The sequence below is a fragment of the Balaenoptera acutorostrata genome, chromosome 2, assembly GCF_949987535.1.
Source record: "Balaenoptera acutorostrata chromosome 2, mBalAcu1.1, whole genome shotgun sequence".
Taxonomy (NCBI): Eukaryota; Metazoa; Chordata; class Mammalia; order Artiodactyla; family Balaenopteridae; genus Balaenoptera; species Balaenoptera acutorostrata.
The window spans coordinates 174,512,808-174,529,592 of record NC_080065.1 but is presented as its reverse complement, the minus strand read 5'-3'; the positions used below and the strand labels follow the sequence as shown (position 1 = coordinate 174,529,592).

The window sequence follows — 16,785 nt, the reverse complement described above, 5'->3', positions numbered from 1 at the left end:
AATAGTGCTGTGCCAATCCATACTGGAGAGAGAGGCAAAAGGAAAACTCAGCAATTCGGTACCTCCTTAAACTTTGCACCCGAGATAAGTGCCTTACTTGCCTCACCCTGATCCCAGCCCTGAGTCAGATCCATGTATTTGAGAAGGCAAGCCGGACAAAAATGTAGTTACAAATTGCAATAAGTGTAATGAGGAAAACAGGGTGTCATGAGCTACAATAACGAAAGTGACTGACTTAGGGCAGTTAGGGAAAGGATTTCTCTGAGCAGGGACACTCAGCCAAGATACAAAGGCTATGAATAAGTGTGCAAAGGGCAGGAGGGTAGAGCATCCCAGGTGTGGGAAACAACCAGTGCAAAGGCCCTGAGAAAAAGAGGTTGGAACATTGATAGAGTAGCAAGCAAGCTGTTTAAGGCTGGAGCTTAGGATATTGTATCAAATGAAAGAAGCCAGTCACAAAAGACTACATTGTATGTGATTCATTTATATGAAATGTCTGCAACAGGTAAATCTGGAGAGACAGAAAGCAGATTAGTGGTTGCCAGGGGTTGGTGGAAGGGGGATGAAGAGAGACTGCTAATGGGGACGGGGTTTCCTTTTTGGGTGACAAAAATGTTCTGGAATCTGATAGAGGTGACGTTTGCACAACATCGTGAATGTACTAGTATCACTGATTATACAATTTAAGGTGGTTTAAATGATAAGGAGAGAAAAGGGAGGGAGTGACAGTTTTTGAGGTTATGAAAATACTCTAAACCTAGCCTGTGGTGATGGTTGCACAACTCTGGGAACGTACATTTCCCAGAACAGTGAATTATACTGCTGTACATGAATGGGTGAATTTTATGCTTGTGAATTATATCTCAATAAAGATGTTAAAATATTATATTATTGCAATCTAAGTATGTACACGGTTTTATTATGTTTTTTATTTTTTAAATAAATTTATTTATTTTATTTACTTATTTTTTGCTGCAATGGGCCTTTGTTGCTGCGTGTGGGCTTTCTCTAGTGGCGGTGAGCGGGGGCTACTCTTCGTTGAGGGCTTCTCATTGCGGTGGCTTCTCTTGTTGCAGAGCATGGGCTCTAGGCACGTGGGCTTCAGTAGTTGTAGCACACAGGCTCAGTAGTTGTGGCGCATGGGCTTAGTTGTTCCACATGGCATGTGGGATCTTCCCGGACCAGGGCTCGAACCTGTGTCCCCTGCATTGGCAGGTGGATTCTTAACCACCGCGCCACCAGGGAAGCCCAGTTTTATTATTTTTTTCTCAACATTTTGCCATAAACATGCTTTTGTTTTCATGGAATCTTTTTAAAAACAACTTTACTGAGGTATAATTTACGTACCATACAATACACCTGTTTTAAACATATAGTCAATGATTTTGTAGTAAATTTACCAAATTGTGCCGCCATCACCATAATCCTGCTGTAGAACTTTCCATCACCCCAAGGAGATCCCTCCTGCCCCCTTTGCAGTCCATCCCTGCTCCCACCCCCAGCCCCATGGTAACCACTGATGTGCTTTCTGAGTCTACAGATTTGTATTTTCTGGACATTTCATATAAATGAAATTGTATACTATGTGGTCTTTTGCATGGGATTTCTTTCACTCCACATAACATGTTTGAGTTCATCTGTATTGTTACATGTACGGATAGTTTGTTCCTTTGCATTGCTGAGCCGTATTCCATTGCATGGGAGGAACAGAGGTTTTAATCCATTCATCACTTGAAGGACATTTACATTGTTCCCAGTTTGGGGCTGTTATGAATAATGCTGCTGTGATTCATTGAATCTTCATCTTTATAATGCTTAACTGCACCAAAAATATTTCATTTCTCTCGAGAGATCGTGTTCCAGAATTTATTAAACTATTTAAAAAAATTTTTTGGCTATTTAGGCTATTTCTAGTTATCTGCTATTTGGATAACACTGGGTGAATCTGGTTTTACTCTTGCCAATATTTTTCCATTCTGTTGAATATTTCTAGTGAGTGGTATTCTTGAATTGAAAGGTATGAACATTCTTATGGGTTTTGAGAAGTGTTATCTTATTGCTTTCCAAACAGATTGTAACAGATTAAAACACTCTCCAACCCCAAAGCTCCCAGCATTAGATGTTTTCATTTTACTCTTTTTGTCTGAAGGGTTGGAGTGGGGTGGATACTGACAGAGTATCTGTCAAATAAGATTCCCTCTATTTTATCATCATCAGAATAGCTATTTTCCTAGAGGTCTATTCAATCTCTGTATCTGTGTGTGAGAGCCATCTCTTCAAGACCTGAGCCCATTTACCAATGGTGACCTTGATTCATTTTTTAAAGTCCTCAAACTCTTATTATTTGTAATCAGAAAAGCTCAATAATCAATTTACCAAAAAAACTGAAAACATTATAGACTTACATAATAGGGGAAGTGAAAGTTTCCGATCCTGTGACAGCATGCTGGAGGTGGTTGGTACTGGCTTGTGAGAGCTGACTGAAATTTTCAAGAATTTGGTGAGGTGATTGTCAAACACAACCATTCTTTTTTTTTTAATTTTTTTTTTTATTGAAGTATAGTATATTTACAATGTTGTGTTAATTTCTGCTGTACAGCAAAGTAACTCAGTTATACACGTATATACATTCTTTTTTATATTCTTTTCCATCATGGTTTATCCCAGGATATTGAATATAGTTCCCTGTGCTATACAGTAAGACCTTGTTGTTTATCCATTCTGTATGTAATAGTTTGCATCTACTAACCCCAAATTCCCAGTCCATCCCTCCCTCACTTCCCTCTCCCCCTTGGCAACCACAAGTCTGTTCTCTATGTCCAAACACAGCCATTCTTAAACATTAAATTATAGAAACATACAATTAAATAGATTATATTAAAACAAGGCAATAAATACTCAAAGCTCATCACTTTCTAAATATTTTACCACACTCTACTCTTATCTCTCTTCTTGGCTATTATACCCATGTGACGGAAATAGTGTGTTACTGACCATCTCTTTACAACTGCATATATATATAATATATCTCCAATAACCAGGTTGCACAAACTTATATGACTATATATAACCATGGTCACTTTTTTTTTTAGTTAACATCACATATTTTGCCTCTTTCCATATCATGTATATATCTCTAATTCACTTTAGCAGTGATATAGTATCCTATGTATGGGGATATATTATAAAACATTACTATTTATAGAAATTTTGGTTGAAAAATACCACAATTGCAAGAAATAAAAATCACCCCTAATACTGCTGACATATGAATTCTAAAGTAAAATTCCCTCCCTTTACTCTCCCCTCACCCTTCAGTGTCCCCCGGGAAGTGATCAGTGCAGACAGTCTGTTATATGCCATTAGCAATTTTTCTCTAGGTTTATGCAGACGTAGCTCTGTCCTTTGAGCTTTTGTCAAAAATTACATCATGCTGTTTTATATACTGGGCTGCAACTTGCTTTTGTTGCAATAGGTTGTAACAATGTTTTGTGGTGATTGAGAGCCTGGGTCCAAGCTGAGATCCTAGCTCCATTACTTATTAACCATGCGGCTTTGGATAAGTTACTGTACTCGGCTGTGGCTCAGTTTTCCCATCTATACAATGGGATAATAATAGTACCTCACGAGTTGTTATGAGATTAAAAGAGTTTAATGCATGTTAACCACTTACAACTATGTTTGGCACACAGAAAGCACTCAGTAAGTATTGGCTGTTGTAATAATTATTATTATTAGGTATATGTATGTACATACATTTTATTATTTTTAATGCCTGCCTAATATTCTTTACATGGATGTACCATATTACTTAACCAACTCCCTTTTCATAGACAGTTGTTTTCAGTTTTCTTTTTACACAGACAGTGTTGCAATTAAAGTCCTTCTCCATCTTCACACACTTATGCTATTATTTCTGTAAGACACATTCCTAGAAGTGGGATTTCTGAGTCAAATTGTATGCACATTGTTCATTTTTTCCCTCTTTTTCTTAGCTTTTTATTCTAAAAATAACTATAGACTCAGAGAAAGTTGCTGAAATAGTACAGAGAATTCCCATGTACGTTTTATCTACCTTTCCAGGCTAGCAATGTCTTACATAACTATAGTATACTATCAAAACCAAGATATTGCACATTTTAACTTTTAATAAATGTCACCAAATGGAAGGTCAAAATGTTCCCAGCTAATATACTATCCTCCACCCTGGCCTGCTGCAGGAGAGGTGAGGTGTGTGAAGGTGTTTGCCAAAGGATCGCTTGCCATCTCTACCTCGAAGGATCACACCCTGTGCTTGTGGAACTTACTCTCTGGCCAGGAGAAATTCACCATTTGGGATGGAGTCTCAAAAGATCCCACTGAACCTCAGATCTCGAGCCTTCATGTGGATGAAGCAAAGAAGGTTGTGTATTCAGCATCTAGCTCAAAGGTAACAAACACTTGCTCTGTTTGCGAAGTAAAGCTGAGACCAGAGCAGTCAAAGATGGCATATGGTGTTTATATAAGGAGGGGCTCCCTGATATGGGACAGGGGGACTGTAAACAGAGATACACAACCACTTGAGAGGGTGCCATAAAGGGCTTCAAAACTCATAGTTGGATTAGATGATCTTGATAGATCTTTCTGATCCTGAGATTTAAGACCTTTCACCTTTTTTAATGCAGTCATTTTTTTAGTGCTATAAATTTCCCTCTGAGTACTGCTTTACCTACATCCCATGAACTTTGATATGTTATGTTATCATTTACATTGAGTTCAAAATACTTTTGATTTCTTCTTTGATCTATGAGCTATTTAGCAGTGTGATATTCATTTCCAAATATTTGAGAGGTTCCCAGATAGTGTTCTGTTATTTTTTTCCTAATATAATTCCATTTGCATTATGTGAATCCTTTCAAATTTATTGAAATGCTCTTTCTTGGTAAATGTTCCACATGCATCTGAGAACAATATGTTTTCTGCTGTGTCATTCCATTATGTCAATCATAACTCTATAATCTGATCATTTTATGAATAGAAACACACAACAGAATAATGGGTTAAAGCTTAGCAATTAAAGGCATGGGGCAAATCTGTATCTAACTCCCAGTTGACTTCTTTGCAAGCTGAGTCATCTTGATTGTATCACCTCACCTCTCTGCCTCAATTCTTCGTCTACCTCATGAGATAATGAATGTAAAACACCCTTCATAGTGTTGGGTACATAGTAAGCAACAAATAATTAATAGCTATTAATTATTCTATTTTATTAGTAATTGGTGGTTGTTAATGTAAGTAATATTGGTAGCTTACAAACTATGCTGTCCAAAGTAGAGAACCACCAGCTAGATGTGGTTATTGAGCACTTGAAATGTGGCTATTCCAAATTGAAATGTGCTGTAAGTATAAAACACACAGTGGATTTCAAAGACTCAGTATCATAAAAAAAAAGTAAAATATTTAAATAATAATTTTATATTGATTACATGTTGAAATGATAACGTTTGGATATACTGCGTTAAATAAAGTATATCATTGAAATTGATATCACTTGTTTCTTTTTACCTTTTTTAAGGTGGCTAATAAAAAATATAAAGTCATGTGTGGCTTGCATTATACTTTTATTGGACAATATAGGCTTAAATATTACAGAAGTGTGGGTTGATTTCAAGACTGATTATAGAAATCAGCTTTGTTATCAGCAAAAGTTTGGAAAATACAGTAAAGAAATAATATATAATAAATAATTGCAAACATTACCATTATTAACATTTACATGATTTTGCTTTATGTAGTGCGTGTGTGTGTGTGCACATGTGCATGTGTGTATGAAACAAAATGGGGATAAAACCATATACACAGTTTTTTAAAATAAATAAATTTATTTATTTGTTTATTTTTGGCTGCGTTGGGTCTTCATTGCTGCGTGAGGGCTTTCTCTAGTTGTGGAGAGTGGGGGCTATTCTTCGTTGCAGTGCACGGGCTTCTCACTGCGGTGGCTTCTCTTGTTGTGGAGCACAGGCTCTAGGTGCGGGCTCAGTAGTTGCGGCACGTGGGCTCAGTAGTTGTGGCGTGTAGGCTCTAGAGCGCAGGCTCAGTAGTTGTGGCACTTGGGCTTAGTTGCTCCGTGGCATGTGGGATCTTCCCGGACCAGGAATCGCACCCATGTCCCCTGCATTGGCAGGCGGATTCTTAAACACTGTGCCACCAGAGAAGTCCCTAAGCAGTTTTATAAAGCTATTTTTGCCCATAACCTTAAACATTCTTCAAAAACAGCATGCTTAGTGATTTCATAAGATTCCGTTGCATGGCTCTGCTGTAGTTTATTTAATTAATCCCTCATTACTGGACATATAGGTTGTTTCCATTTCTTTGCACTTTCAAATAGCTGAGGTAACTTTCCTTGTACATATATCTTTGTGTGTATCTCTCCTTATTTCTTTAGTGTAAATCCCACAAATAGAATTAATGGGAAATGTTTACTATTTAAATGATTACTGCTGATAAAAAGGTACTTTTGGGGGTAAGGTTAAAGATGAAACCTCTTTAATTATTAATCAGCAATTACTTGGAATGAACATATAGGCACATGGCATAGCTGACTGTTTTTCTATTTTTAAAACTTTTTATTTTAGAACAATTTTAGTTTTATGGAAAAGCTATAAAGATAGTAGAGAGAGTTCCTGTATGGCCTTGTTCCAGCCTTCTCCAAAGTCAACATCTTATATAACCAGTGTACATTTGTCAAAACTAAGACATTAATATTGACAATTACTGTCAACTCAGTTCCAGACTTTATTTGGATTTTACCCATTTTTTCACGAATGTCCTTTTGCCATTCCAACATCCAATCCAGGATCCCTCCCCCTTCCCCACTCCTTTTTTTTTTAAACTGACAGAGTGTCGACAATAAAATGCATGAACTATAAAAAAGAATAGGTCTTAATATACCCAATACTTTGTAATAACTGTAAATGGAAAGGAACTTTTAAAAATTGTACAAAGATAAAAAAATTTTTTAATTTCAATGACAAAAAAGAAAAAAAGAAGAGGTCTTGCATTTGACTCTGGAAAACTTGCAGACTAGGTCTCCCTCTGACATGGCTCTTTCTTTTCATCATTCCTTTAGGTCAATGCTTGGAATCTGGAAACTGAAGAGTTGATTTTCCGTATCCTGGGGGATGCCTCTGACCCCTGGGTGTGCATGGCAGTGCTGGCTTCCAGGGCCACACTGCCGACGGTGTCGCAGGATGGCGTGGTCAGTCTGTGGAGTTCAGCCACAGGAACACTGCAAAGGAAGCAACATTTGTCCAGCATCAAAGAAGAAACAATTACCTGTGGGGTCTCAGTCCAGAAACAAAGAAAGATGGTGACCGGGTCCAGCCAGGGCTCCATCTCTTTGGTAAGCAACTTGACTGAATAGGATGCCAACGTTAATTCAGCTCCAAAATGCTCAGATGGCCTAGAAGTTGGGAGAAACCATCTCACCTTTGATCTTTTAATAAATGACACTGGGCTTCTTCATTCTAGGGATCTGCAATTCAGTGCAGTCCAGGAAACATCTCTTGGTGTCTCCTGGGGGCTGGCCAGTGTGGGCGATTGTTGGTGCTCAGTCCTGCTGGGGATGATCTGGGAGGAAGTATAGAATGTGCATCAGAACTGTCCCTGCTGAGGGGTCAGGAGCTGGGGTTCTATCCACCAGCTCCATCAGTGGTTAGGTGAGGGCTGCTCCCAGGAACATTAACACAGAGGCCAAGTGTGTGGAAGGATAGGGTCAGAAAAAACAACCCAGTGCAGAGTTGCAGGTGTGTGGTGAGCAGCCTTCAGGAATAGAGGAGTACGCTGAGGGGATATGGATGGGGCACCAAGAGTGAGTTATATAGAAGTCGTAGGTGGAGGAACAAGGGCACCTTGCCAGGCATCGGAGGGGCTGTAGAAGTATAAGAGTCCAACCACATCCTCAAGGAACTCAATCTAGGGAGGGAGCCAGGTTTGCCAATGACTTATAGTGACACAAAGAGTAACAGAGTCTGTTTTCAGTAGAGGTAGAAATAGTGTGCTCTTGGTTGGGGGAAGGAACAAATACTTCTGAAAGAGGCAGTCTGGGAAGGCTTCCCTCCAGGGGGGAAGCCTCAGAAGAAGAAGGATTTCCAAGATGAATAAGGGCAGATGGGGGGAATAGGGGATATCATGGTGGGAAAGTAGGAACATGCCTGGTGTTATAGGGAAAAGAGAGGTGGCGTGGAAATGGATCACAGATGGTCTTGTATGTCCTGTTGAGGAAGTGAGAGTTTGAGGAAGGGAGGAATATGGCCACTAAAGAATCATCCCAAAGCTCCACATTTCTGGACCTCATACCTTGTAGCCTCCCTGAGCAATCAAGGCAACAAACACGATCGTGGAAGACATCCCCAGCCCTTTCATCAGGCCTCTTGGTTGCTTCCCTTTACTCCTTCATTCACTGATTGTCCTCAGTAATATCCTTCAGCCTAGCAAGGAACTTGGACTTTAGGGTCAGACACACTCGAATTTGAAAATCCTAGTCCTGAATGAAAATTCGTGCAGCCACTATGGAAAACAGTATGGAGGTTCCTTAAAAAACTAAAACTAGAGTTGCCATATGATACAGCAATCCCACTCCTGGGCATAAATCCAGAGAAAACTCTAATTCAAAAAGATACATGCACCTCAGTGTTCATTACAGCACTCTTTACAATAGCCAAGACATGGAAGCAACCTAAGTGTCCATCAAAAGATGAATGGATAAAGAAGATATGGCATATATATACAACGGAATACTACTCAGCCATAAAAAGAATGAAATAATGCCATTTGCAGCAACATGGATGGACCTAGAGATTATCATACTAAGTGAAGTAAGCCAGAAAGAGAAAGGCAAATACCATATGATAACACTTATATGTGGAATCTAAAATATGATACAAATGAATTATTTACAAAACAGAAACAGTCTCTCAGATGTAGAAAACAAACTTATAGTTAGCAAAGGGGAAAGGAGGTAGGGGAGGGCTAAATTAGGAGTTTGGGATTAGCAGATACAAACTACTACATATAAAATAGATAAACAACAAGGTCCTACTGTATAGCACAGGGAACTATATTCAATATCCTGTAATAAACCATAATGGAAAAGTATATGAAAAATGGAAAAGAATATATATATATATATATAAAACAGTCACTTTGCTGTACACCAGAAACTAACATAACATTGTAAATCAACTATATTTCAATAAACAAACAAACAAAAACAAAAAAACAAACAGAAAAGAAAATCCCAGTCCTGCCTTTACCTAGTTGTATTCTTGGGCTACTCAGCCCTTCTTTGAGCCTCAGTTTCCTCATCTGTAAAATGGGGAGAGGGAACATGACACCTACATCCAGGGCCACAGCAAGGGATGGACAGATGGGCACTTGTTCAGGCTTCCAACCAGCGGGGGTGGGGTGGGGATGCTAAAATAACACTGGAGTGAATTGGAAACATGGTGCTAGTTAACTCAGATTTCTCCCAATATAACTCACCTTTGATGCCCCATCCCGACCCCCTTAGTTCTGAAGACTATTCTGTCGGTCCCAAGCCTCCTGATGGCAGTGCCCTCAGTTAGGAATGCCTATGGTGCTTGTCTGGGCACACATCACTCATAGGGGGCTCTACACACATTTCTCCCACGGAGCCCCTATTTATGACTGGGCCGGCTCTTGTGGCTCTTCTTATGATCACAGGATACACTTCAGCAAGAAACCATCAGGGAACTTTGAGGAAGGTGAATAGCATGCCCAAGGGCCACACAGTGAAGTTGAGGGGAGAGAGAGAGAGTTGAGAGAGGGAATGAGCAAGCATGGACTTGGGGCTCTGCCTTTATTGGGGTCTGAGGGTGGGGTGTCTAGCATTTTGTGGATTCACTCTTTATTGGCAAATTTAAAACATATGGGGAGGCATTAGGACACAGGAAGGGGAAGGCAGTCACCCAAGTGGTCAGTTATCTAGGTTATCCAGGGCTTTCTGAAAGAGGAACCTTCATGGGTGGACATCCTGGTCCCTTATCTAGTTGTTTTGCTAGTAGCTGCCAACATGTTTATTCAAGATGGATGTCTTAAAAACCTACTAAAGAATGGACTTGAGGATATGGGGAGGGGAGGGGTGAGATGTGACAGGGTGAGAGAGTGGCATGGACATATATACACTACCAAACGTAAAATAGATAGCTAGTGGGAAGCAGCCGCATAGCACAGGGAGATCAGCTCAGTGCTTTGTGACCACCTAGAGGGGTGGGATAGGGAGGGTGGGAGGGAGGGAGATGCAAGAGGGAAGAGATATGGGAACATATGTATATGTATAACTGATTCACTTTGTTATAAAGCAGAAACTAATACACCATTGTAAAGCAATTATACTTCAATAAAGATGTTGAAAAAAAAGAAAAGAAAAGATGGATGTCTTTTGAAATGGCTGCCTCAGCAATCAAAAAGCTTGTTGTCAGGCACTTACATTACAGCTGCACACCTGTGACTCTGCACCTGGTTGAGGTTTTTTTCTATCTATTCTCCCTCCAACACCAGCACACTTGGCCTCTGTGTTAATGCTCCTGGGAGCAGCCCTCACCCAACCTGAAATAGAGGTGGTGCATAGAACCCCACCCAGCTCTTGGCCCCTCAGTGGGGGCGTCTCTGATGCATGCTCTCCACTCTCTCTCAGAGCATCCCCAGCAGGACTCAGCTATGTTTGCCTGCACTGGTAACTGGCTTGATGAGCCACATTTATTGGCTGCCTTCCCTTCCCTGTCTCAGTTTTCCACTCTCTACCAGTGTTTTCTGGGATCAATTCCCAAATAAACTAGTTGCAGTCAAATAATATTCTCAGTGTCTGTTTCTGACAGAACCCAAATCAGATTCTTGGCAAAATGTATATTGGGACAGAAAGCTGCAGGCAGGACTGGACAATAATCCCCAGCACCTCAAAAAGCTGGTGGTCAGGCTGCAGAGAGAGCAATTCTGTTATTTGGGGAAATTGTGGCTCGGCTGGGCTGGGCTGTTAGTAATAGGGGTCTCTAGAATCTCACCAGTGCTCAGATCCCAGCCCCGCTGGGGAGAAAGTCTTGATCCCACCTTCAAAACATTTGAAGACAGTGGTAAAATCAACTTAACTAAAGATGCAGTCAAGCCCAGGCCCACCTGAAGTACAGATTAGATTGATTCAGACCCCTCCACACTAGAGGCCCTTCAGAAGGAGTATCTCCTCTTCTAAAGGTAAATATTATTTAGGCTCTACTCTTCTTTCATACACAATATCCATCATATTATAAAAATTATGACATACACAAAGAAACAAAAACAGGACCATAGTCAAGAGCAAAAACAACCAATAGAAGCAGATACACAAATGACTCAGATGTTTAAATAATCAGGCAAGAACTTTAAAATATTTAGGATAAATAATAGAAAAGGTGAATAGCATGTGAAAAGAGATGGGGAATTTCAAAATTTCAAAATCAAAACTAGAAAAAAAGAGACCAAATGGAAACACTAGACACAAAAATAGAATGTGAGGAAAAAAATTCATTTGACGGGCTTAAGAGCAGACTAGTCACAGCAGAGAAAGAACAATGAATTAAAGATAAGTTAATAGAAATTATCAAAATATAAATATAAAGAAAAAAGCAATGAGGGGGAAAAGAACAAAACATCTGAGTATTGTGGGGCAATACCAAAAGGTCGAAAGTACAACTAGAATCTCTGAAGGAGAGGAGAGAATGAGTATGTGGCAGAAGAAATATTTGAAGAGATAATGGTCAAGGATTTTCCAAAATTTAAGACATCAGCTCAAAGATCCAACAGCTCACAGAGCCCCAAGCAGAGTCAAAAGAAAGAAAACCATAATTCAGCAAATCATAATCAAACTGCCAAAAACCAAAGATAAAGAGAAAAATATTAAAAGCAGCCAGAGGAAAAAAGACCCATTACATACCATGGTTGTCCATGATAAGATCTACAGCTGATTTCTCATTGAAAACAATGGGGACAGAGACAATGGAAGGAATGGCATCTGTAATTTGAAAGAAAAAACCAAAACCTGTCAACCTAGACTCCTATTTACAGGGAAATTATCCTTCAAAACTGAAAGCAAAATAAAAGACATTTTTAGGCATATAAAGGCTGAGAGAACTTGTCTCCAACAAATCCGCACTATAAGAAATGCTGGGGGGGAAAAAAAAGAAATGCTGGAAATAAGTTCTTCAGGCTGTGGGGATATAACACCAGATGAAAGTCCAATGAATAAAGGAAGAGCACCAGAAACAGTAACCAGAGGAGAAAGCTCAGCTCAAAGTTGTTTGTGTCCTAGGAAAATCAGAGCTTGAAAAAGTAGGTACCCAAAGACTCTAGAACTATTTGGTCCTGGGAAAAGCAGTCCTCTTGCACCAAAGTTCCTGTGTGGTACCCAGCCATCACTCCTCATCCAAGCTGGCTCTGAAATATTCAAGTCCAAGTGGAACTCAAGAGGCTAGAGCCTCTAGACCTGCAAGCTATGAAAGAAGATCATGTATATGTCAGCCAAGAGCCTGGGGTTGAAATAACATGAAACCTACAAGGATTTTTAAAATGTAAATAGACCCCATCCTGCTCTGAAATAAACACATGCATTTCTTCTGAGCACAACTGTAATGTTGCATGTGCTGCCTGCATAGGGCAATTCCAACCTTGAGACCAGAGAGCCTACTACAACCTGCCTTTAGTCATTGCAATTCACTGAAACTTTGAAACTGACTAATGCATGGAATGATGATTTTGTCAGGAATGGGAGCGTTATTTTACTATCTAAATGTTGATGTTTTAAAAACACCTCCCCAAATGTATCTGGTTCAGCAAGGTGCATGTAATAGAGCTCTTATTTTGAACATAAAATGTATGTATTTTTGCGAAAAGGAAATCCATTTCTTGGGCACTTTGCCTTCTTCATGGGGGTATAAATTGGTGAAACCCTTGGGAGAGAAATCTTGCAGAGTCTAAGATTAAAAAGTCACATTCCCATCTTAAATACTTGCCCATGTGCGCACAAATGTAAACAGAGTGTGGCCTCATTTCATGTGAATTTGAATTAGGTAAATACGAAATAGTATTATAAAAGTATTCAGTCTCATTTTATGTGCACATTTAGGAAATATGCACATAAATATGCACATAAATAGGGAAAATGCAAACACATTTAAAATCTATTTAGCATCTTATGATCTCACAGCGAGGGGTGGAGGTAGGTGAATTGAAGACTGTGTTTACACTAGTGTGAGTGGCAGCTGCACTGTAGCTGGTGGACAGAAACACCTACCATCCTTCATCCATCCAAGGGGAAAATCCCTCTCAAATCTGTCATGTTTTGTATTATCTGAGATCTTCAGGTATATACCCCTCACTTAAAATGAGACCAGCCTTGAGGATAGTATTTATTGCATCCCTCCGTGTAATAGCAAAACATTGACATGATCTCAAATGTCCATCTATGGGAAAATAGTTAAGTGAATTAAGGAAATTTTATACCATGGAAGATTACATAACTATAAAAAATTAGAGGGCTTCCCTGGTGGCGCAGTGGTTGAGAATCTGCCTGCCAATGCAGGGGACACGGGTTCGAGCCCTGGTCTGGGAAGATCCCACATGCCGCGGAGCAACTAGGCCCGTGAGCCACAACTACTGAGCATGCGCGTCTGGAGCCTGTGCTCCGCAACAAGAGAGGCTGCAATAGTGAGAGGCCCGCGCACCGCGATGAAGAGTGGCCCCCACTTGCCACAACTAGAGAAAGCCCTCGCACAGAAACGAAGACCCAACACAGCCATAAAAATAAAAATAAATAAATAAGCAAATATGGTTAAGAAAAATTTAAAAAAATTAGATAGTCTTGAGCAGTGGTCAGCTAACTCTGGCCCACTGCCTGTTTTTGTTCAACCCGTGAGCTGAGAATGGTTTTTCTGATTTTAATGGTTGAAAAACGATTTTAAAAAGAAGAATATCTTGTGACATGTGAAAATTCCATAGAATCCAAATTTAATGTCCATAAATGACGTTGTCTTGGCACGTAACCACACTGTTTGTCTATATACGGTCTGCGGCTGCATTTGTGCTCTAATGGCAAAGTTGAGACCACATGGCCACAAAGTCTAAAGTGTTTACTATCTGGCCCATTACAGGAAAGTTTGCCGGCCCCTGGCCTAGAGATACTTTCATGGAAATAATAAACTCTCACATAGTGCTCACTGTGTACTAAGGGCTATTTCAGGGACTTTTATACCTATTATCTTATTTAACCCTCAAAACAAAGCTAAGATGTAGCTGCTGCCATTATCTGTATGTTACAGATGCGTTAAACTGAAGCACAGAGAGGTGAAGTCATTTGCCTAAGGTCACACAGCTAGGAAGTGTCACAGACAGGGTTTGAACTCAAGCAGTCTGGCTCTAGGATCCATGCTCTTAAGCGCTATGCTACACCTGGGTGCCATTGACAGCTGGGCCCAGGTCCTTCTTTGCCACTGGGGGCCGTCCTATGTGTTGTAGGGTGTTTAGCAGCACCCCTAGCCACTGCCCACTAGATGCAGAGCATCTGCCCTATCTTTACAACCAAAAATGTCTCTAAGACGTTGCCCAGTGTTCTCAGTGGGGAGGGACAAAATCACCCCTTGCTCCAGTTGAGAAGCGCTACCCCAGACACATTAAGTGAAAAAAGCAACTTGCAGAACAATATCTGCAAGGGATGGTGGAGAAAGGAGGCTTGTGTAAATGTTTACCTACACAAACGGATTCTCAGCAAACATAGACAAAGATGCCTTCCAGGGAGAAAGCAGAATGGCGGGGAAGGTGAAAAGATGCTCATGGTGAGCTCTGGATATTTCTTTTTTTTTTTTTTAATTATACAGTATTACCGTTTAATTTTTTTAAGTTTTAAAAGAATCACGTTTTTGAAAAAATCAGCAATAACACTGTCGATGAAAATTCAATTCACTATCAAGTTAAGAAGAAAAAAGGGAATTTTATTCGAGCTAAACTGAGGATTATAACCCGGGGAGCAGATTCTCAGAAAGCTCTGAGAACTGTTCTGCCTGTTAGAAGTCGAAGGCACAGTCATATACATTTTTGAGACAAACGATCATACATCAAAATGACATGCTGATATTTTACAGAAAGTTCACCAAGGATATATAGGCCAGGTAAACAAGTACAAAGCGAGCAGCAAGTCACCATGACCCCCTACAGAGCTGGGAAAGAACACTATTCTTTTAAGAAGTTATATTGCTAGCGTCAGAAGAAAGGGGAAAAAAAATTGATGTTTACGGTTGAGCAGGCACTCCCATTTTTTTTTTTTTAAAGAAATTCACGTTCTTTTATTTATTTATTTATGACTGTGTTGAGTCTTCGTTTCTGTGCGAGGGCTTATCTCCAGTTGCGGCGAGCTGGGGCCACTCTTCATCGCGGTGCGCGGGCCTCTCACTGCCGCGGCCTCTCTTGTTGCGGAGCACAGGCTCCAGACGTGCAGGCTCAGCAATTGTGGCTCACGGGCCCAGCCGCTCCGCGGCACGCGGGATCCTCCCAGACCGGGGCCCGAACCCGTGTCCCCTGCATTGGCAGGCAGACTCTCAACCACTGCGCCACCAGGGAAGCCCGGCACTCCCATTTTTGAGGAGCTCTGGCTAACGTGTAATGCAAATCACACTGCACCTGAGGGGAGGAGAATACCCAAACTAACACAGAGAGAGAATTTTATGTTTAATTTTTTCTTGTCCTGCCTTAAAATATAAATTATTTTTATAAAATATAAATTAAAATATAATTTTTATTTCATCAGCAGCCATGTAGAAATTCACTTCCTCCTGCCCTTGCTTAAAACAAAAACAAAAGCAGAAAAAAAAAAAAAAAAAAGAAAGGAAAAAAGCCCCAAACCTTCCTCTTAGATCCGAACAAAACCAGTTCATTTCTGCAACTCGGGAATGGAGAGAATGATGCTGCCCTCCTCCGGCTCCAACCTACCTTTCGACCTTATTTGAGATCTTCAGAGCTCCTCTGGGGGTAGAAAAGTAGAGTGCTGGGATGTTCTCTGGGTCCCCGAGCTGCTTATGACAACAATGTCAACAGTAATAATAATAGCTGCCACTTTGGGAGGGCTGATTATGGGCCAGAAGGAACCATCCTATGCACTTCTTAACCACGATAGCCCTGTGAGGCAGTCCTGGTATCATCTCCCATTTAACAGATGAGGTAACTGAGGCAGCCAGGGGCTAAGGAATTTGCTTAGGATCACAGAGCCGGTGAGTGGCAGAGCCCTGCGTCAAATGCAAGCTCTTGACCCTGAACGCTTAACCCAGTGGAAATGCTTGATGGGCATCCTTGATTCTGCACAGGTTTCCTCCAAAGGAGACAGCCTGCTGGAGAAGCTTCCAGAAGCCTCAGTTTCCCACACATATGTTTCATCCATAACATCCTTCCATGTGAGGCTATCATTCAAGCACAATTCAATAAAAGTAGTTCCACAGGGAGCATGGAGAGACATAAGGCAGACTCAGCCCCCAACCCTCAGTGACCTGACTTGATCCAAGGATTGTCTTGAGGCTAAACTGAGATGTCACATGTGAGGTGCACAGCAGAGAGCCTCATACCATAACTCCTCAGTGAGAGAGTTAACCTTGTAATAATACTAGTTAATACTTGGGTATTTACAATGTGTTAGAACCCATCCTAAACAGTTAACATGTGTTAATTCCTTTACACCTCAATAGCCCTGGGAGGTAGGCGCTTTTATTATTTTCA

The 16,785-nt window shown here is 40.5% G+C and overlaps 1 protein-coding gene across 1 annotated transcript in view; it reads left to right on the top strand.

The window, feature by feature from the left end:
- Positions 1-16,785, top strand: part of NWD1 (NACHT and WD repeat domain containing 1) — a 63,448-nt gene that overhangs the window by 30,289 nt on the left and 16,374 nt on the right. Inside the window, 3 exon segments of the mRNA XM_057540455.1 lie at positions 4,221-4,429; positions 7,109-7,381; positions 16,380-16,466. Coding sequence (XP_057396438.1) covers positions 4,221-4,429; positions 7,109-7,381; positions 16,380-16,466 — 569 coding nt within the window.